Raw genomic sequence first — 22,376 nt, 5'->3', positions numbered from 1 at the left:
CTAAGCCCCACCTCCTATTACATGGTCATTAGTGACCTGTTAGATCTCCTTCCCTAAATCTAGAGTCCCTGTAGTTTAATTACTGATAACCTCTGTGTGGCTAGTGAAGAATTCCCCAAGTGGTCACAGTGATTTATTGCTCCTTTCAGAAGCAGGCAGTTACAGACCAAATCAGAAGCTTCAATAACGGCACATTCACATGTGTTAGTGTTTATGTTTGATTATTGTTAAATAATTAGAAAACCATTTAATAATCAGAAAGAATTTTTCATGCATTATAAAGTAGTGATTAGCATTGTTTTCTTAGCCAAAAATTTCAAAAAAGACAAAAATCTTGAAAAAAAGCCTTTGGTGTATCCTTAAATAAAGGATTAATCTACATACGTTCGCAGCACTTTTCACAAACTATGTATAGTGTTAAAAAGGATTATAAATTAAACTAAGATTTTTAAGTTGGTTATGCCCTTGCAATATTGGAATTTATAGATGACCTCTAAACTGCAAGTATAATTGCTAAAATCATGTGACGTCGACATCACATGAAAAGTCTAAATAAAAAATCGAAATGTCCCCAATATGTAGATTTAAACCAAATTATATTTTTTTGATATCAGTGAAGTCCTAAAAAGAATTGCCCATCCTAATATATTAGTATGTATTTTTTAACTTAAAAAAATGCCAATATTTCCATTTGTAACCTTAACTGTGCTGCGTTGTAAACTATAGTTTACGGACTGTAAACTATAGTTAACGACGTTAATCTATATTTTACATCTGTAAACCATAGTTAATGCAATAATCTATGTTTCACAACAGTAAACTATACTTAACACGGAAAACAATCATTTGCGATTGCAAAACATAGATTGCAAAACATAGATTATCTGATAAATACAGTTTCACGATTTGTAAACTATATATATTAGTTTACAAACCGTTAACTATAGTTAACGATCTGATAAATATAGTTTCACGATTTGTGAAACTATAATTAACAACTCTTAACCATAGTTTACGATTGTAAATTATAGTTTACAAACGTGAATCTATGTTTATCAACAAAATTTATTGTTAACGCCTTATTACACACAGATAAACTTAGATTATCATTCGTAAACTATAGTTAACAACCCTTAAATATAGTTTTACAGATGAAAACTATACTTAACGAATCGTTAACTATACTTAATGAATCGTTAACTATAGTTTATGGTTTGTAAACTATAGTTTACAGTCGATAAACCTAGTTTATCAATTGTGAAACTAGGTTTATCTCATTTTTGTGAATTTGGCGTGCCATACCCATGCGAGAAATTTTTGCTAGTTTCACGATAGAGACGTCACGCAAATATTTGTCGCCGCGAACTGATCGTTAGAGTCTCTGTGTCTCTTTAGAACAGATCGTGAAAATTTATCATCCCAAATTGCTTTACCTGTGGTAAATCATGAAATAAAGTCGTCATAAATATAAGTTGGTTTACAGTATAGTGACTTTGTAGAGTAAGTTGCAACATTTGTTAAGTATGCTAATTTAGAAAAAAATGTCTATTTAAACACAGGCACCTGACGTTACTTATTTTTCTTTAAATAAAAAAAATTTCCCCTTACCTAATAATTTACTAGGTAAGGGGTATATTTTTTTATTAAAAGAAAAATAAGTAACCTTGGGTGCCTGTGTATTTAATTTTAAGTTAGTCTAAAAATAAGAGTATCATGAACATTCAGAACTAGTTTTAAACTAGTGGTATAGCCATTTAATTATCAGGTCCTGCCACTATTTTCTTCTTGAAAAAAAAATGTACTTGATCACTAACAGGTCTCATTTCTTTGTCCAGTGGATGGTGTAGAAAGGATTAAAAAATGTGTCATTATTAACTTGTCACCAAAAACGAATATATTGTAAGATCAACATAGAGTAGGCTAGCTGCAATAATGTAGCCCTCTCCCTTTTTTTGGAAAAAAATCAGACAAAAAAAAATCAGAGAGGGCTTCATTATTTCGGCTAAGAGTACTGTGGAGTTACTAATTTTCATGGGGGTTTAATTTTCATTGTTTTCAAGGTATGGAGAGATCGACCCTTGAATTTATGACAACCAGGAATTGTAAAATGTCATAGGCATTACTACTAAATATTTTAAAACCATGAATTCAAATCCCCTCAAACCAATATTTTTTCCTAATACCTCGAAAATTTGACCCCATGAAAAAACGTGATTTTACAGTATACATGTAACGTTTGTTTTTTAAAAAAATATCATACTTTATTTTTTAGGAAAGATATAGGGGTCACAAAAGGGAGGAGAAACATTATAACTTTTTCATCCACTGAGTATTTTAAACTATTTTACAGTGATAGTGATTATACTACTTTGGTATCACTGATTAAAGTAAACCCTTTCTTGTCATGGTACATATAACATTTTTGAATTGTTTACACAGTTAGATATGTCAAAGAATCTCACTATCTCATATTTCATAAGCATTTTACCCTCCATATCTCAAACTCTCTGAAATCTCAAAACTTTTTGGGGGGTTCCATTGAATTCAAAATAAAGAGGCTTGACTGTAAATGACTATCACTGCTGAGGAATAAGTCATTCCTGAAGACAGACCTTCTTTGAGGTACAAGTAAATTTTCTTTGCAGTATTAAAAACTATCTTTGTTTAGGAATGTCATTACTGAAGAAAGACCTTCTTTGCCATGGTAATGGTGGATCTGCACATTGGACATATTTTGATTGTCTTGGCACAGTCTTCACAACACATTAAATGTCCACAGGGCAGGAATACAGTGTTAAAGTCAGAATCAAAACAGATTTTACAGCTCGGATCAAAGGACTGCAAAGACTGCTTCAGGCATTTCATATCTATAATGAAAAAATAAGACCATTCACTGGTTTGTTCACTGTAGATGTACTCTTTTCCGCGTGGTATTAATTTACCCTATGTACGCGGTCTCAAATTTTCCACGGAAATTTGTCCACGCGTTCTTTTAATATAAATGTAAGGCATATAATGACAGTCTAGGGAATCCGCATATTTTTCTACACGTGGATTAAACAGAAATGGAGATTCCGCGGTATTATGACCCAAAGGAAAAAAGGATGTTTACAGTATACAGTACCCGCATCGTTATTCTTTACAAATCTATCGCGTCCTATCGTGCGTGTATCCTATCGTATCGTGCGTGTATCCTATCGTATCGTGCGTGTATCCTATCGTATCCTATCATATTGTGTTTTCCGTTTATCGTGTTTTGCTTTTTCTATCGTGTTTTGCGTTTATCGTGTTTTGCGTTTATCGTGTAGATCATTTATCAGGTTCTATCGTGTATTGTGTTTTGCGTTTATCGTGTATATTCGGAAACCCTCGCTTTTTATCTTTACTACAGGAAAAAAATACCAAGGTATTCAGAGTTTCTTTTTCGTTTTGTTAACTAAAATAAGATTGTTTTAACCAAGAAAGAGAAAAGATAGTTTTATTCCTTAGTTTTTCATCATTAAAAGAAATATCAAAGCGTGAAAGGAAAAGAATAAATATATAAATAATATAATTAATAAATTAAACAATTAATAATAAATTAAATTAAGAAAATAATCATATCATAGACAAGCAAAGAAACAAAATTAATTTTTGAAAATGAAATAATCGACTCCTTTTTTTATTCATGGAAATGAGTCACTAGAGGATGATTTTCGGTAAGTCACGGAACATTTTAATATGATTAGCAGAGGATTTATACGTATCTTTTTAAAAAAAATATTCATTTTTTTCTCACGATCAATCGTCTGGAAATATTAGGAATGTGTTTTCGCCTGTGATCTGCATGTACATGTATGCACAATTATTTAATAGAATCTTGATTTAAAAACAAATAATAACAAAGCTTTAAGCATTTAAGACATTGATCCACACAGACTTTAACACAGATTTTCTCCGTAAAGGTACAATTTTTTAAATTTATTTATCACTACCTAATTAGTTAAAATTTCTAAATATGTCTATATTTAAAAAAGAATTATATCAAAAAAATGTAATGCATGAAAATGCTCTACCCGATTTATCACACCATGCATGGCAGTTACTATAAAATAAAAGTTTTACATTAATTTTATCTGGCATTAATAATAAACAGGAAAAAAACATGCTGGCTTTGAACAGCTTACCTTTTCGGCATGGAAATAAACTAAAATATAATGCTCCTGCGTGTCAAATCGAAGAGCTTTCCCTACCATAAAGCTGACACGTATGTGTACCTATCTAATCAGCACACTGCCTTCCTGTGCGGTCAACACCCCTTCCCCTAGACTTCTCCTCTAGCCCCCCTAAATGATAGCTCGGCCCATGTGTAGTCACCGTCAACATACCTGAACCGCTCTCTCACCTTGTACACTCATAACATATTTTTTTTCCTTCTAAATCAATTAAATAATTGTACAATTTATGGATTTGAAAAATCATTCCCTAGCTTGAATTTAAATTAAAAAAATCACATAACTCAATCCGCTGATTTATTTTATCTGTATGATGTTTTCATAACTTTATATAATCTTATGTCTTTTAATGATATTTAATAAAAAATATATTGCACTTATGGTACATGAACTTTCGGATCATCTTTTTTTTCTTTCGGATCATCCGGTTTTCATTGGGTTACAGACAGGATTAATTCTAGGAAACAATTTCTTTGGTCGTAAAAAGGATTGAAATGATTTTAACATTTAAAACTATGAAAATTTGCACGTGCATTTCTTTTTTCTACAGTGTTTTACTATAATAAAAAAAAGAAGTCTGATTCCGCCGTGACCATAGAAGACGAGTAAATGTATTGCACCCAATCAATTTATAGTATTAATCGATTTCATTCCATACGTATATATCTTTATTTAAGAAGTCAATATTATTTTTGGCTAAATGTATTTGGTTAAATCACGTTTATCTAATTTTAACTATTGGTTACGGACTTTCAAAATCCCGCCCTTCGAATACGCCGTATATAAGATTACCGGGTAAGTCTAAAATAATTTTCAGGGTTTAATAATTCATTTCCATTAGAAACAGTAAACACAATGTTTAGTAGCAATGATTTATAATTATTTAGTTGGAAAAGTCGGATTTCACCCTTTTAATATTTGTTTCTGAATTTTGTGTTTTCTATTGTAAAGAAAAAAAGTCATTCAATGTTCGTTAATTAATACGAGATTTTAAGTATCTGATATATAATCGTTTACATGTACATAAGTTAGAGCTTAGCGTAAACATATATTAACATGTGTAGTTGTAGCAGATTCATATTCTGTTGACACATTTTAATGTATTAATGCAGAGCGCCATTATATTAACAATTATTTAGATATCTACCTAGGAAATTAATTTTCTTGAACTATATAGTTCTTTAAAGCTGATTTCTTTGGACCAGTCTTTCGTCCGTTCTTCTACATGTATTTTTTCCTAAGATTTTAATATTTAATTGCGATTTTTGGATACACCGCAGATTGTAAGCTTTAGACATTAAATACAAAATTTTAATTGATTGCGTAATTTTTTTCCATGAAATAATTTAGTATTTGTAGATAAATCTATTAGGTACAAATTTATATATTTTCATAAATAATAAATCTATTTATAGAGTTTGATAAATTTATAATGGTACCCTTGAGAAACGGCACATAATTATGAAAGGGATTTTGTGCAACAATTACATGTATGTTAAAATATCCATAATTAAAGGAGTCATAGTTCAACCTTAAGATGAGAATTTCAACATTTACACAAATAATCGTAAATCCACACCCTTAAGTAGAAATTAAAAAAAAAAATTACAGTCTCCATTTCATAATAATCCATTTAATTATTGTCAAAAAATATATATAAAAAAACAACTTTTGTAAAATTCCAGTGACCTCAATTTTGTTTATTATAATAATTAAATGTGCTTTATATTTAGATTTGAAGCTTTGCAAGTATATAAATTAAAATATTGCAATAACTTAACAAAATAATTTTTTCGTCTTGTCAGAAAACGTTCCGCATTTTGAAACAATCCTATCAGGTTTTGCGTTTATCCTATCGTGAAGATCGTTTATCAGGCCTATCGTGTTTTGCGTTTATCGTGTTTTGCGTTTATCCTATCGTGCGTGTATCCTGTCCTATCGTGCGTGTATCCTATCGTATCGTGCGTGTATCCTATCGTATCGTGCGTGTATCCTATCGTATCGTGCGTGTATCCTATCGTATCGTGTATCCTGTAAAGAATAACGATGCGGGTACTGTATGAGATATATTTTAGACTAGGATGTATTATACCTTACAGATAGGCCTACGTACCAAGGTGTTTTTCTGTTGGAGTCTGTTTGACCTCCTCTGTTTTAATTTCATCTAAATCCAGGATGGCCTTGACTAGTGTCTCCACATCAAATGGACCACCTGTAAAAAGGAATGCATGTAGTATCAGAAAATAGAAGCACACATATCTTTAAATGCATATTAATCTAATGACTGTTGCATTTTTGAATTTTTAACAATAAGTTGAATAACCTTGTACATGACTATTTCATAGTTTGCATTATTTGTGCAGGTATAAGTATGTGCATGTACGCATAGAAATCATACATGTTTTATACATGTATGTAATCATTCAAACTTCTCTGATTTATTCATTTCAATTTTTTTTTAAGTGCAGATAAGCTGTATTTTTAATTGCATGTTAGATTACTCTGTTACATTTCATTTACAAAATTAATAGGCAAGATAGATTACCTACCACACTTTTTAGCTGCCTTGCTGATAATATCGGGTGAAAATCCAATCTGTCTGGCCATTTGTTCTGGAGAAGAGGATTCCTGGGCCGCTGTATGACGAAATGAAACCAATAAATATTTACTCCTCTGTCACATATACGAGGGTTGTCCCGTAAAATCGTGGACAAGTTGTCTAGTTTAAAAAATAATCATCACTGTGTTCTGAAATTTTCACTTTTTAGTAGATAAATTATGAATATACATAGCAAATTTCAAATAGATATATGCATAGGTAAACAAATTGTGATATTTTATGTTATATACTGTATCGCCCTACGGCGCACGGATGATAACGTCAAAGTGTCTAAAACAGCGTCACGTTTCATCTTTGCTAAACTTAAAGTTGGATACGCCCCACTTAAATTTAGAAATTTTATTGATTTACATATGTGAGTATCTATAACCAGTTAAGAAACCAATGTGGCACACTCATGCGATCTTCTGAATATTTATTAGCAAGTTACAGACAGTATTCTCACCATCATTCAACTAAAAGAGAATCTCACATCGACGGTCGACAGTGACAGCGTCCTTTGCTATTACAATGACAGTCTGTCCATATGTGTTGTACTATCTGGGGACTCGACCACGAAGAATTCACTAAGGTAACTTTCATTTCATTTATATACTAAAGATCTGGTGATATATTTTTCATATTTTCTTTCTTCTGTATTCATTTAAAGTCTCTTAAGGCGTCATTACAACATCCTAATCTATCTGAACTGCTCTCCTGTGCGCCGTAACGTCATATAAAGTCGCCATTTTTCGTGTACTGTGTTTATTACTTTCCCATTTCAAATGCTCGGGAAACTGCCAAAAATGAACCAAATGCCTTGACATTTTTAAAAAGACGACAGAATTGATTAAGGAATGGAATTAGAATAATTTTCATCCTAACTTATGTATTGAAAACTTTTATTATGAATTAATTCTTATGTCTTCTCTAATGTAACCTTGCTATTTTTACCGTGCGCCGTAAGACCGTACCTTGTGCATATTCAAGCAGAATAAAATCTTTATTTTTGAATATATATTATCAAAAACATTATGATTCACTTAAATATGATGAATAAACATTTACTGAAAATTTCAGCTTAGTGCGCCCATTACTTTTCGAGAAAAACGCTTTGTCCACGATTTCATGGGACAACCCTCGTACATTTTATTTTATACAGAAAATACGTGATTGTTTTGTTTCTTGCATTTCCAATAAAAAGGCATCAAAATTACGTCTGTGAAAATTTTTTGTTACAATTTCTTTTTATATATTTGAGTTTCAGTATCTTGATGTTCACATAAATATCTTGTCGAGTACAATGCATAAATTATGCCAGAGTCATTTGGAAGTCCAAAGCCCCATTTTCTAATTATTTTATTCTGGATATCTTGATTCCCTTTTTCTCTGTTTCAAAGAGGTCAATATAATGAGATTTAACTGTATGAAATTAAAACTTACTACAAGTATGGTCTTTTGATTTTTCCTTGCTTGCTTTTTCCTGGAATATATGAAGATATCTTTTTAATTTGATTACTAAAGCATACCAAGTAGGATACAGTGTAATGAATAAATCAAGAAAAATGTATTAAGATCTTACATTTATCCTAGGCTAACCTTAATAAACATGTACTTGAATGAATATTAAAAACTTTTCTATAGTGCTACACTGATGGGTATGAGATCAATGCTTTGGTGCTTTTTATCATATGATATACACATACCAGTCTATCTTTTGTAGCATGTGAAATCATGCAGGTGCATTATAGATTGTCAGATTGACACAAAGATTTGAGAGACAAACCAGGTAAAATTTCCACTGAATGAGTATAGAACTAGCATGGTTTGTCTATCAAATCTTTGTCAATCTGACAATCTATAATACACCTGCTTGATTGAGCATGTAAAGTTCACCTAATCAAGCCATTCTCCCTTGTTTTTTTTTAATATGAGAAACATCAATAAGAAAATCTTTTCAGACTAATGATAAAACATAATCCTCTCACAGCATTGACAAAGAATGGCTCCGTCTTGATGACCTCTAACCATTGGCAGTGTTTGAACCACTTCCTGTGTTCCAGTATAGGTGTGTCACCTGGTTCCCAGTCCGCCAGGATTCCATTACACCAGAAGCACTTAGTCTGATCCCCTTTACCTGAAAATAATGTAAATATTATATGACACATATAAGTATATGTTAAACACTGTGACTGTGATATACAGATATTTTCTTTTGTTTATTATTAAATTAACTACATTAAAAATTTTATTGTAATCAAACATGCAAATATACAAAATCAAAAATCTGTTTAAGAAAATTTATTCTTTAACCTGCCCATTTCCTTGTTTTTTATTACATGTTTGTAAATGTACACAATATATAAATACAGTAAACACACATTTAGTGAAGTGCCAGAGACAATACAATTCGATTCATTTTTCATGCTATTTGTTACATCTGTTAAGTTTACAAATCATGCAAATTACAATATAATTAAGAATCATAGGAAATGAAAAATTCTTCATTATAAGCATGATTTCCTTAGAAGCATATTCACTATATCCGAGTTTTACTGTATCAGGAAAATGAGGAAGCAGGTCAAAGATCAATTTGGAGATATTTTGTGGCAGCCTGAAAAGAGGAAATGCATACAAGCAGCTGTTTAAGGCTGATAAGTTCACCATTGTATATACATGTTCTCTCTATCAGATGGGGGCTATAGCTACTTACAATATTTTTGAACAAAGTGTTTGCATATAACATTTACTTGTCTAAGAGGCAGTATGATTAAAATCAAACCTTCACTAGTTCCTTTTTATTTTGATTGTCAAGTGAAGCTTCGTGAATGCAACCATCAAAAGAAGGTTTGATTTTAACCAGACAGTTTAAGAGGAAACCTATTAGCAAGCCAATTGCAGTTCTTCCTTGCTAGATTCTTTAGATAAAAGAAAAAGATATTTACTTAATGCTGACGGGATAAGATAATCTTTAATGTCTGTAAATTTACAAGATTTTTTTGCAAACTTTATCTCAATATAAATATAACATGTGTTAGTAGATGGTTTTTAAAATACAGGATTTGTCAATCATTCTTAACCTGCTTGGACATGTTTGATGTTCAATTTCAATGCAAAGTAAACACACAAGGTCTAAATAAACTTTACCAAGATAAAACATCCCAGCCTGAGCTAAATCTTCTTTCTTCTGTGAAAACTGTGCAGGCCAATCACTGAAAGACTCCAGACGACTAGAAAAGTCTCGGAACTCGGGAAACTTGTATGGTGATAGAATGAAGGGACATTTAGGAAAGTGTTTTCGGTGTTCTAACAAAATATCGTCATTTGGTTCCCAATCACTGAGGTAGCCGCGACAGTATGTACATCTCACCCGGTCACCATGTCCCACACAATAAAATCCTTGTCTCACAAACTCTTCTTTATTCAGGTAGTCTTTGGAGGCTGGCCAGTGATCATAAAATGTTTGAAGCCGACGCTCGGAGTCATGACGAAGCTTTAAAAATTCCTCCTCCGTTATCTGTGCTGACATGGCAAATCTATATTAAAAATAAGTTACATAGTTACACTAAACCAACCTGAAAGCATACTTAAGACTTGTCAGTAATTATTGCATTGATTTGTCTCAATATACATGATTTAAGTAGTTTAATTATTTTTCTTATGACCAACATAAGTATAAACACTTTAAATTTCCTTCATTTACTTCAGTTTCCTTTGCACTACACTGGATCAAAGTTAAACTTGAAATTTGTTGATTACAGGTACATGTATGTATACATGTATTGTAATCAAAGTTACTTGAACATAACTTACACAATGTCATGAATGCATGTCATCTCGTCATTGCCACTCACATCTGATTTTTAAATTAACAATGACTACTTACAGGTCTAGATATAATGACAATCTAATGTAGAGAAAAAGACTTTCAAAGAATTAGTTCAAAGGTTACATCAGAGAGTGATGTTGCCTTGAAAATGTTTGTGTATATAATGGTTACCATATGGATAATACTGGTATGGTTACATGTGTGTACACATAAGATTATTTATAGATTATGGCTATGCATGTGATTGTCATGTCAATAATTTATCTTGATAGGGTACACTCAGAATTGAAACATTCAATGGAGCATTCATTTCAGTATAAAGAATTAGCAGATAAATATAATGCAAAGTGTTAGGCATTTAAATGCAACCTCAAAATTAAAAAAACTATTATCATCATATTCATGACCGGTGCCACATAATAAAAGATTTACACTTTGTAATTCAGAGTAAAGCCATTTTCAATAATTTCTCTCTACAATGTGCAGACAACTGTGCAAACTGCACAATATGCACCAGTGCATTAGATCAATAGATGCACATGTCCACGGGTATTTTAGTCTTGATTAATACTTGTATAAAATGTAGACATATTTATAATACCAAAAATTCTATTTTGACCTAACCTGCTGATATATTCCCCAAACAAAAACGTCTCCATTTTGAGTGTGCAGCAAGAAATTGACTTGTTGAATGTTTGCACAAAGTGCATTATAATTTGCATACTGCAAACTAAATCATTCACATTATATAAAATGGCATAGAAGTTAGAACATTAAGTGTGCCCAATCATACTCACATTTATAAAACCTCCATAAATCTCACAGATTCTGGAAAGAAAAGGGTATTTACCGATTTTTTAATCATTGATTAAAATGAAACAGAAAGTTGCCAGGAAAACATAATAATTTGACAGCTCGTACAAATTTTATTCGGAATGCGTCCTTTTTTGTTTGGTCGTGAGATCTATATCTATTTATCTTTATAAAAGATTATGTTTTCTCTGTTGACTGTATTAAAAAATATTTTACATTTTTCATATCATTATTTTCTATTTGATAAAAACACGTACGAAAATTAAAAGACCGAGTTACCGAATCATTCAAGCGCGGGAACTCAGTCTTCGACAGGTGGTGGGAAAATGTTACCAAATAATATGTCTCACATCTCCTCTTTGCAGCGAAATCCATCTTGTCCGAAGTGCAATGGGTTCTTTGTTACGAAAGGTAATCATATTATATCAATGGGATACTTCTCTCTGGAAACTAGGCATGCATACTGTCCTGCAAATCCTCCACGTTGTGGGAATAATAACGCTGACAGTCATGCAAAATAATGCATCAGTGACCCAGTTTTTAGATCTTAAGTATTGTAGCATAAATCATTCCTTAACAGGTTAATGTTGTTATTTTATTTTTATGTGTCGTTATATAGAATTTGCTTAATGCATGATTAAACTGAAGTAACAAGGAAAAGGTAACTCCAGCGAACAGATTCAGCAGTTTTATCAGTAAACGTGGTAAAGTGAAAATAAATTAGAAATAGCCATAAATCCTACAAGTGAGTTGTAGTGAATTAGGCGATAAGAGAACAATAACTTTCTGATTTTCTCTGATTTGCTATCTTTAACCAGGAATGGAACAAGCACTAGAAATCACATCCATCATGTTAATTTATTTAATTGGTTACATTTTGCATCTTTAATATTACCCCACTCATTTTCTTCTAACACGATTAATGAATTAGCTATGATTCATGCACAATTTAAAAAAAAAAATGTTCTTAAATGTTCTGAAATAAAAGAAAAAAATAATTTCATATCCTCTTCTTTAAAAAAAGCAAAATAAGTTGCACACTGAATGCTACAGTCCCAAAAACGTTCTACTTTCCCATTTTTCTGTTCGCTCACCGTTCGTTCACCGTTCGTTCAGCGTGCGTTAAACGTTCGCTCTCCGTTCACAGTATTGCGTTCACCGTGCGCTCGCGTTCACCGTTCACAAAACGTTCACCGTTCGCTCTTCGTTCCGTTTACTTTGCGTTCACCTTGCGTTCACCGTTCACTTATCGTTCAGTCTTTATTGTCATTCGGAACTCTGAAGTGAAAGGACTTTAGTTATCTTTTTGATGGTAAGGATTTACACGTTTTTTAATTAAATAACTTAGATATCGTGTTTGAAGAATGATTATTTCATTGCGAAAATTATCTATGGTATTTATATTTTTATCGTCATAACTTAGCTGTTACTTTATTCATGAAATTTCCCTGGATAATAATACATTAAGTACCTACTGTACATGTATGTAGAACGATGCTAAAATATTAAATTTTAAAAAAGGCAATGTACAAATGCTTTACGCACGGCAAGAATTTGTTGTAATGTTAAAGACGACAAAACACCAATGGATGTATAATAATTAATGCTTTTACAAGACATGAATACACAAAAAATTATTCCTACAGTAACACGTGTTTCAAACTACACGTAGGTCTTAGAATTAAGAACAGTACTGCAAATATTCAGTTAATTAAATATTTTTTTGAGCTAATTAAATTGATAGTGTGGTTTTAAATTTTAGAAAACACCAACTTTTTAAAATAATCTTTTATTAGAGATAGAAAATTCCTTCCATCACCGTACCAAATTATATGTTTGCCATTCAGTATAATTAAGCCCCCCCCCCCCCCCCCCACTCCCGGTGCCTTTTCTCCCCGAAATAAAATTCTTAGTACTTTCAGTACATTTTACTTAATATCAAATGTGTATTGTAACTCAAGAAAATCAGTCTTAAACCCAACATCAAACAGTCATTAAACAATATTATTTTAGAATAAATTTGTGCCAACAGTAGTATTTTCAAAACGAAATATGGCTTACATGTAATACAGTACAGGCCGTTTTATTTAATACCTGTTTTATATCATAGGCCGTTTTTTATCATAGATATTTAAAACACAAAACCATTTCTTAATGATTCAATGTTAATTTCTTACGTTATTATCATAGGTAAAAGTGTGTACTTCGGTTACTATCATAGAAAAATTTCGTCCGAAATATTTTTTTCACACCTTTTTCACTCTGGAGACAATTAACAAAACAAAAGATAACACCTGTCAACACCTGTGGCCCATGCACTGTCGCTTGTCTATACACAATGGCTTGACTGAGGGGGATTAGTCACACTCCAGCGCACTTTACCTGAGCGATGACTGGAAGTTTGTTTATTTCACAAAGTACATTACACAACAACAGGAAGCCATCCACAATCTTATTTTCTTCTTTTGTTTAATTGTACATTGATAATAAATGTGTTTTACCAAAATGTGTTGAATCTAAATTAAGTGTCAATTTACCCAAGCTATCTTACGCTTGTTGCCTGATCAATGGTCATAATTAATCCCATTTATAAATTGTCAAATTTATTCAGAAGTGATGTGAAATTAACTTTTTAACCAGCCTGTCCAAGCGGCTTTGATTTACATCAGTATATCAATTAATTTAATTTCAATTAAACGGCACCATTAAGTGTAATTAGCGCTTGGGTTCAAGGAAGAAAATAATTGGGCTTGTGTTTTAGATGAATTTTCCCTGACACTTAATAGCTTGAAGGTTGAAAAAGAATGAGAAAGAATTAAACAATATTAAGTCATGTTCTGTTATGTTGTAACATAATTTTGATACCGTAAATATTGTGTAGTTGGTAAGCAAGTTGTGTTATGCTGAAATGTTGAACTAACATTTTTGTAACTAAATGTTTTTTTCGTTTGTACGTTTTTATATACTGTTTATAGATATTTTCTCTTTTTGTTTTGTGTTTCATTAAAACTGCAACGTAAAAAAAAAAAAAAAAAAAAAAAACGAATTATTAATAGATTGAATTGATCATAGAACCTAAAAACGAAAGTAGATCAAAATGAAAGTTAACAAGATGGATGCCAAGACATCTAGAAGATTGAGTTCGGAGATTATTAAGCTTTAGGAAAGTGAATTTATTTATACAAAATGTTGAAACAGTAAGTAAAAAAAGTAAAATGATATGTTAGCTAACTTGTTTTTCAAAAAAAACCTAAAAATATTAAATTAATACTATAATACTTATTAAATATAGTGTAAAAACGACAGGCATGTTATTGATTAAGTCATGTTCATGTCAGACCTCGGAGATGAATTTCAGCTGTCTATGGTTATAATCATAGTCGGTTATTATAAAGTTTTGGCCTGACAAATAAGCTATTATAATAAACGGCTTGTACTGTACCGATTTAAGATTTCAAAGAATTATCAATATTATTCATTGACTTTTTCTGGAACTAAATACATGTAAGACTTATTTTAATATTTTAGATTATAAATAATTATTTAGGTAATTCTCAGACTTAAGAAAACGGATTTGTTTGTTCTATCAGAAGGTGTACATGTAGGTGGACCGTAAAATTTGATTGAATTGGATTTCATAATATGCAGAAAGTGGAATACGATTGAAAAAAAAACGCAGCATGAAATGTCTTAAATTACAAGTTATATCCATGTTTCAATTGCATGATTCAATGCTTGCGAATCTCTAAAAATGATTCTACCAGTTATTTATCAATTTTTCATTTGCAGAAATTTTAAAAATTAAGCTCCAGAGCTAAATACTGATAAACAAATTCCCGAAAATTATGTCGTGTGCATATACATTCGCCGACGAAATATTTATGTAAGCTTTAACTAAGAAATGTTTATTTGTAAAAAAAAAAAAAAAAAAAATCTTTATTTTTGGTGTATTTAAACATTTTCAAAGTATCTTGACCACAATAACCAGTAAACAAGAATTAACATTAGAGAAAAAAAACGTTAAACATCTAAACTGTACGGTTTATCACAATAGGGCACACTATTTGACGAGAACATAATACTGTACGACTTACTATATTGTTTGTTTACAAGCGATAATTAGTTTGTTCATGTATGCACCGCGTACAATGTAATTAATACATTCAATAAGTAGTAGTTTTATCATCTGAAGTCCACATTATTTTATTAGTTAAAAGAATAAGCATATCTACTATATAAATAGATTAATTTTATATTCAAACTACACGCGTTCGGTAACAAATACACATGTTTTACGGCAATTAAAATCGTGTTATAAAATAAAACATAGGTACAAAACTTTTTATTATTCATTTATTTAATTATTTTTTTATTTATCTATTGTTAATTTTTATATTAAAGCACCTGAAATTAGAATTATAGAATAATAGAATAATTTCAATGAAAAGATAGGAGGCATTCCGAATAAATCGTTCATCTTGCTTTCACCGTTCGTTCACCGTTCACTTTGCGCTCGCGTTCGCGCTCCGTTCGCGTTCTGCATTCACTTACCGTTCACCGTTCACATATCGGTCACCAAGTTGCGTTCAGCGTTCGCACATCGTTCACTCACCGTTCGCTCTGCGTTCATTCACCGTTCGTTCAGCGTTCGTTCACCGTTCAGGTGGGAAAGTAGAACGTTTCAGGGACTGTAGTATTCACTATTATTAGATGGAAATTTAGTAAATTTAGAATGCTTTGTATCTGGAGAATTAACATGTTTGACCAATAAGGCCAGCATTTTTTTATTTTTAGGTTTACAAACCCGCCGCTCAAGTTTTTGAATTTTCAGAAAAAAAATAAAATTGAGAAAAACAGATTTTTTTCTTTCCGAAGTCAAATTTGAGTCGGGATCGAGATTTCAAATTTACGAACTCGTACTTCCGGTTTTAAATGAATGAAGGGAGATTTGTGTCAAGTCCATAGCAGCACTAAAGCTTGGTTTAATGTAAATATTTATCGATAAGAGTGCCATTCAAAACGTTTCACCCGTTCAGAGAACAATAAAATGCTGACGACTTTGTTGCAAAGTGACATGGTGGTGAGATAATTATGTATCCGTATTCAAAAGTAACTGTAATTGTAAATTATTTTCCTCCCAGAGGTTTAAAACTGCCCATGGTAGCTATTGTCAGAGACATTGTTTAGGTTTCTGTCATAGCTTACAGTCTTAGCATCATTCTTCAGAAAAGGGTCGCTAATGCATCAGATGTAATGAATAAAACTATGGGAGAAGTTAAGTCCATTTGATGAAGAAATAAACAATAGCCTAAAGAAATAAAATATTTCAACTATTTAAAATCAATGATACACAAATATATACTGGCATGTAGTATCGTTTATGGCAGCCAGAAAAATTATTTTACACTTAATTAAAAAAAATTCCACCCTACTCCTCAATACTCCTTGGGAATACTCCCCGTCTGTTTTATGAAAGGAATTATTACTTTTATAGGTCTCAAATATAATATATTAATATTTTAGAATAATTTCTACCTAACACACATTAAAAACAAAAATGAAGATATATTAAAAGAGATTTAAAAAATTGATTTTTTAAAAAAATCTGTATTTTGTCCAACATCAAAAGATTTATATCACTGCCCCCAACTGGTAGATGATGAAATAAACAATTAAAGGTTGTATTTTCCCCTTTGTAACCCTTATGTGTCCAGTGGCAAGAAGCCTGTTAGGAGAGCATAAAAAAAAAAGCAAAAATTAATGTAGAAAAGTCGATAATGTATCCAAAATATAATTTTATTTTTTTTTTTATTTCCTCCTCCTACGGGACTTTTTCATTCTGATGTTCGTAAACCTAAAAATAAAAAAATGCTGGCCTAAGATTTTTGTATAACTCCTTAGATTTTGTAATAAATTTAAAGGAATTGCTGAAACCTTTGAAGCCATGTACTTGTCTTTGTATTGCTATATGATGAAATTTTGGATTTCAAGTCTATTTTTCTGATATGTCAACATTTTCGAATAGTCCCGCAATGTCTAGGAATTGAAGTCAACTTGTACAGTGTATATGAATCTGTTTTATTTTACTTTAAGAGCACAATCGGCAACACAGAAATCCTCTTATTCTGGACTGTGGCCACACATTCTGTGAGGGATGTCTCACTAAGATGGCCAGAGAGACGAAGACCTCTGTGTCATGTCCAACATGCAAGGTTAGTTTCAGAAAAAAACATTGGTGCTTTTCAGGGTCAATGTGTCACACTGAAAGGCATGATTGAGAATTGAAGGTTAGGTGAACTTGACAACAGTTTGTACTGATCAATGAACACAATAAAATTATCTGTATTGTAAGCTTGCTACTTGCATTGAACCTCATAACCTTGAACTGAAATTGAGCTTTTATAGAGATTTAGCAGTAAATTGATGTATTATGTTTCAGACAGTGACAGAATTACCACAAGGAGAGGCCAGTGTGAAGAATCTGTGGCCAGATGTCTATGTAACAGGATGGATGTTGTGTCAACAGAGGGCACTGCTCAATCAGTAAGTCTCAATCTCTACTGAACTTAGCATTAGAATTTGAGAAAATGTTTGCCTTTTGTGATGAATAGAAATTATTTACAATAAATGATTCAGTTTATTAGTATTAAACTTTCTTACAGTATTATTTTTTCAAATATGAAGTATTTTTTTCCCCAAGATAAAATATTGGAAGGGCTTTCTTACATTTGACAATTTGAATTTTTAACAGAACTTTAAAGCCTCATAGAAAATATCCTTAGTGTAATATTAAAATGGTTTGGTTGAAGATATTTTCTTTTTCATATTTTATTCATTGCTCTTCAGAGAACTTGAGAAGTTATCCCCAGCAGGAATGGTACAGAACCCTGGGTTCAGGACTGCCCCAGATAAAGGAGGTAGCTCTATAAATCAGGCTTAAGTTGAAAAAGGGAAAACATTTAGTAGCAAAAAAGTTTAAATAATTTTGGTTGAATCTGTTTTGGATGAAATATTATATTTTAAACCATTACTTAATGGCTATACAACTTTTTGCAGAGAAGGAAAAAATGTGCCGAGAGTGTTTTCGAAGATTAGCGATGTGTCGATGTGACAAGTGTGATGTCATAATGTGTCATGGATGCTTTGAAAAGGTACAAGTGATGAAAAAATAAACAGAAAATGTTCAGTATGCATATGCATGTACATCTAGATGTTGCTTTAAACTACATTTGTAAGAAAGATTCCATCTGCATCCAAATTAATGGTCCAGAAAAATGTCATTAGTTGTAATGATAAATACATTGATGTATACAATTTACATGTTTTTGTAAATCTCCTGTAGGTCCATTCCAAGTCCAATACTTTAAAACAGCACCAAGCTTTGCCAATGGAAAGTGAGGACAGGTACTATAAAGTTCTTTTCTTCTGAATTTATAAAATATTCCATAACATGTTTGACCGAAAGTATTTACATGTAGGATGTAATCTTTTTATAAGTGAATTAATATAATTACCTTCTTATAAGTGGAAATTTTAGCAAGACAAATTTAGCTATTTGTCTCTAAAAACTGGTATTTTAATTTTAGCGAGATGTAATTTTAGCGATTTTAAAATGCTCTCGTTAGAACCTAATACAAATAAAATGCAATTAATTTTTAGCGATATTCAATATTAGGGATCGCATAACCCTCACTAACAATGCCAAAATTAAATCCTTGCTAAAAATTCTGCTTATAAGGTATAATGTTTTCACGATACAATTTTAAATAGGTATTAGGCCAAACAAAAAAATAACTTTGTTTACTGTTACATGCTGAAATAAAATAGGGTCGGTAGGTAGGATTTTTTTTTTATTTTATTGAATTTTTTTATACACAAATTCACATGAATTGGTTGAATTAAAAAACAGTTTTACCATTGTATGGTGCCTTACTTTTGTTTGGGGTTGTAATATGGGTGGTAGACAATATTATCTTTCTTGCCAACTGCCTTATAACTCAGGGGTGTGCAATTGAAAAAAAAATCAAGTACTAACCCGCAGGTTTGTAACAGCAATAAAGTTACTAGTCTGCAGTTAAAAGTGACCAGTCCAAATATAGGGGCAACAAAAAATTGTAAAAACTAATATTTTAAAAAGTTCATTGTTGAGAAAGCCAGGCCAGGTCCTAAGCCATTCCTTTTAAAGTTGAAGTTTATAAATTTTAAGAAATTACCTTTTCTTCTCTGAACATATTGCACTAGTCTAGCTTATCTACATGATCTAAAATGAAGCAAAAATCATTTTATTTTCATTTCAAACCTTTAAGTATAATTGATATATATTAAAGTTTAATCACATAACACTTAGCTATCAGTTGATTGGGGGATCGTATATAATTGAATGAGATATCTGCATGTATTTACAGAGGAATGGAGGAAATTCGGATTAGGAAAAACGATCGTTTTTTTAAGTAATAAAGTCAGGTAGTACTGCAAAATGGATGAGATTAAAGTGATTTAAGAACAGTAGGAGCATGCTGCCTGGAAAATTTTCAATAGTTGGAAATTAAATAGCAAAACACAGTGTGCGAAATTAACGGTGGACCGGTAGACAATGTCTATAGAAAATCTAGTCGGTTTATACCGATCGAAATATTAATAGACCGACTTGTCTATAGGAATTCTGAGTAAGAAACTGGTTCCCTGCTTGTCTCTAATAAACAATGATAAACAAACCACAAAAAGGAGGACCAGTTTAAATAAAACGTCTGTATTACACTGATGTATTCCGTTCACCCCTTAGTTATAATAGTTTGTTCCACGATGTATGCAGAAATAATTCGAATCGAATATTTTATTTTTAACATAAGGGGAGGTTAAGTTGTGATTACTTAATGGCCGCGGACACCAAAACAGTGCAGAAGAAACATGTCCTTCTTCGACCGTTTAAAGTATGTTGAAGGTGCACGCTCGGGAATTATTATTACTCTTGTCTATCAGACAGACATTCTCAATGTTTGAGTCGTTTATCAATGCTGTTGTAGTCAGTCGTCTTACCGTGTTTTTTGATTCTTGTTGTAATCTTTTATCCAGTACAAAAACTACTGGAAAGTGTAATTATTTCACCATTTTACATCAAATACGTTTATTTTAATTTCAATATTTTAGCATTGAATGTAGTATTCTAAATTTCGGTCCATAGGAAGTTGCTGCGGTCTATAGAAAATGAAATGTCTATGGACTGAAAGTCTATAGGACTTTGAAGTTAGTTTCGCACACTGAAAACAATGAGTGAAAATACCGTTTGTGTTTCTCATGTATTTATAATTATATACATGCATAATTTTAATTTTATTTTTGCTACCCCCAAAAAACGGTAGCACCGGGCGTTGGGCGATGCTAGTTGCACACCCCTGCAACTGCCACGCAATGGTAAGCAAATTGCAACGAACTTGTTGATGTAGAAATTGAACTCACTGGTTTTGTTTCTGTACTTTCAATTTCGATTTCAAAGATGAATGTAAAAGTTAAATTGACCGGCCAGTAACTTCCGGATTTTTATGATGAAAAAAAAGTTTGGGTCGGCGATTAAAATTAGGGTCGGTCGGGTAACCGTAAACAAACATATTTTTTTGTTACGCCTTAGTGCAAATTTTAAGTAGCATGTACTGGTATGAATATGAAATATCTACCAACAGGGCACACTATAATGTATAGAGTATAAATGGTTTACATAATGCTTTTGCAGTTTAAAAGGGGAGTTAACTCAGGATTGTCCACTGCATGAAGGGAGAGAACTGGAATATTATTGTGAAGATGACAAAATGCCAATCTGCTCCAAGTGTGTGATATTTGGGAACCACAAGGATCATGTCATTACATCTATGGAAGAAAAGGTACTCTGCGTCTAATGGGTTCTAGTAAGTTTAAATGAAGACAAGGAGACAAATTCAAAAACTTTTTTCTTTGAGGCTTTCTTATTAGTCCTGCTTAAAGAAATAAAAAAAGTTATGTATTGTTTGAGGATGTTTAGCAATTTCTTCATATTTTCAGAACAAAACAGTTTTCTCTGAAATGGAGCCAGCTTTGCATCTTGCCAACAAAGTTGTAAGAAAATTGATTAAAGTTGACAAGGTAATTTATATTTCTGTTTTATTAATAAATAAAAAAAGCCTACACAATAGAAACTACTAAGTATTCAGTGGAACCTTTCTTATGTAGTTTACTGTTAGTGGTCATTCCTATTCCAAATCTCTCCTCCTGTATACTTTGTATGGGTATCCATATTGACTAGAAAAGCCTTTAACCAACTACTTTGTATACAAGGCCACATAAAATTAGAATCTTTGTTCTCAGGCCCGCGTGCATCCATTTTGAGGTAGCCGCATTGCCGATTTTATTGTATTTTTGATAAAATAAAAAGTTGGTGTTGCGGAGACCAATCCGAGAAAAAAAATTCCGACCTCATTAGCTCTTCTGAGCCAAAGGCTCAAAGAGCTAATGCTATGGCCATTTGTGCGGTGTGCGGTGTGCGTTAACTTTTTAGAATATGGGCCTTAACTCAAGAACCCCTTGGCCAATTATTGTCAAATTTGTCACAGGGTATCCTTGGCCCAAGGGCTACCATTTATACTAAAATAAGGGTTGGGACCCTAAAACAAGGGGAGATAATCAGGAAAACAAAACCAAAAGTACTGGTTGCTAAAAAATCTTCTTCTCCAGAACCACCAGGCAGATTTTCACCAAACTTACATACAAGGATTAGGATATGTTGAAGATTAAAAATTGTTCAAGGCATGACCCTGGGGCAAAGGGCGTGGTCTCAAGGTCACTTCAAAGTTGACCTAAATTTACAATTAATAAAAACGTGTATATTTTGCTTACTATAAGGACTAGGATCATCAAATCTTGTAAGTTGATGCATCTTACGACTTCACATCAT

General features: G+C 31.8%; 2 protein-coding genes across 2 annotated transcripts; one reads left to right on the top strand and one right to left on the bottom strand.

Annotated features, from left to right (window-relative positions):
• Positions 1-1,753: 1,753 nt before the first annotated feature.
• Positions 1,754-11,541, bottom strand: LOC134249996 (baculoviral IAP repeat-containing protein 7-like). The gene is made up of 8 exons (XM_062732334.1): positions 11,440-11,541; positions 9,961-10,349; positions 8,802-8,950; positions 8,257-8,296; positions 7,326-7,336; positions 6,764-6,887; positions 6,328-6,426; positions 1,754-2,867 (listed from the first exon to the last, which is right to left on the bottom strand). The coding sequence occupies exons 2-8, from the start codon at positions 10,340-10,342 to the stop codon at positions 2,677-2,679; spliced, it is 996 nt and encodes a 331-aa protein (XP_062588318.1). The 5' UTR covers positions 10,343-10,349; positions 11,440-11,541; the 3' UTR covers positions 1,754-2,676.
• A 213-nt stretch (positions 11,542-11,754) lies between these two features.
• LOC134249995 (E3 ubiquitin-protein ligase arc-1-like) lies at positions 11,755-21,568 on the top strand (the record flags this gene model as incomplete). Its single annotated transcript, XM_062732333.1, has 8 exons — positions 11,755-11,866; positions 17,549-17,667; positions 17,895-17,998; positions 18,302-18,372; positions 18,512-18,606; positions 18,798-18,859; positions 21,183-21,330; positions 21,488-21,568. Coding segments are annotated over exons 1-8 (765 nt in total), but the record flags the coding sequence as incomplete, so codon positions are not given.
• Positions 21,569-22,376: the final 808 nt, after the last annotated feature.

This window comes from Saccostrea cucullata, unplaced genomic scaffold, assembly GCF_032062105.1.
Source record: "Saccostrea cucullata isolate Sc308-1 unplaced genomic scaffold, CSIRO_AGI_Scuc_v1 ctg2981, whole genome shotgun sequence".
In the NCBI taxonomy this organism is placed as follows: domain Eukaryota; kingdom Metazoa; phylum Mollusca; class Bivalvia; order Ostreida; family Ostreidae; genus Saccostrea; species Saccostrea cuccullata.
The sequence above is the reverse complement of the archived record's forward strand: the minus strand, read 5'-3'. Positions and strand labels throughout refer to the sequence as shown.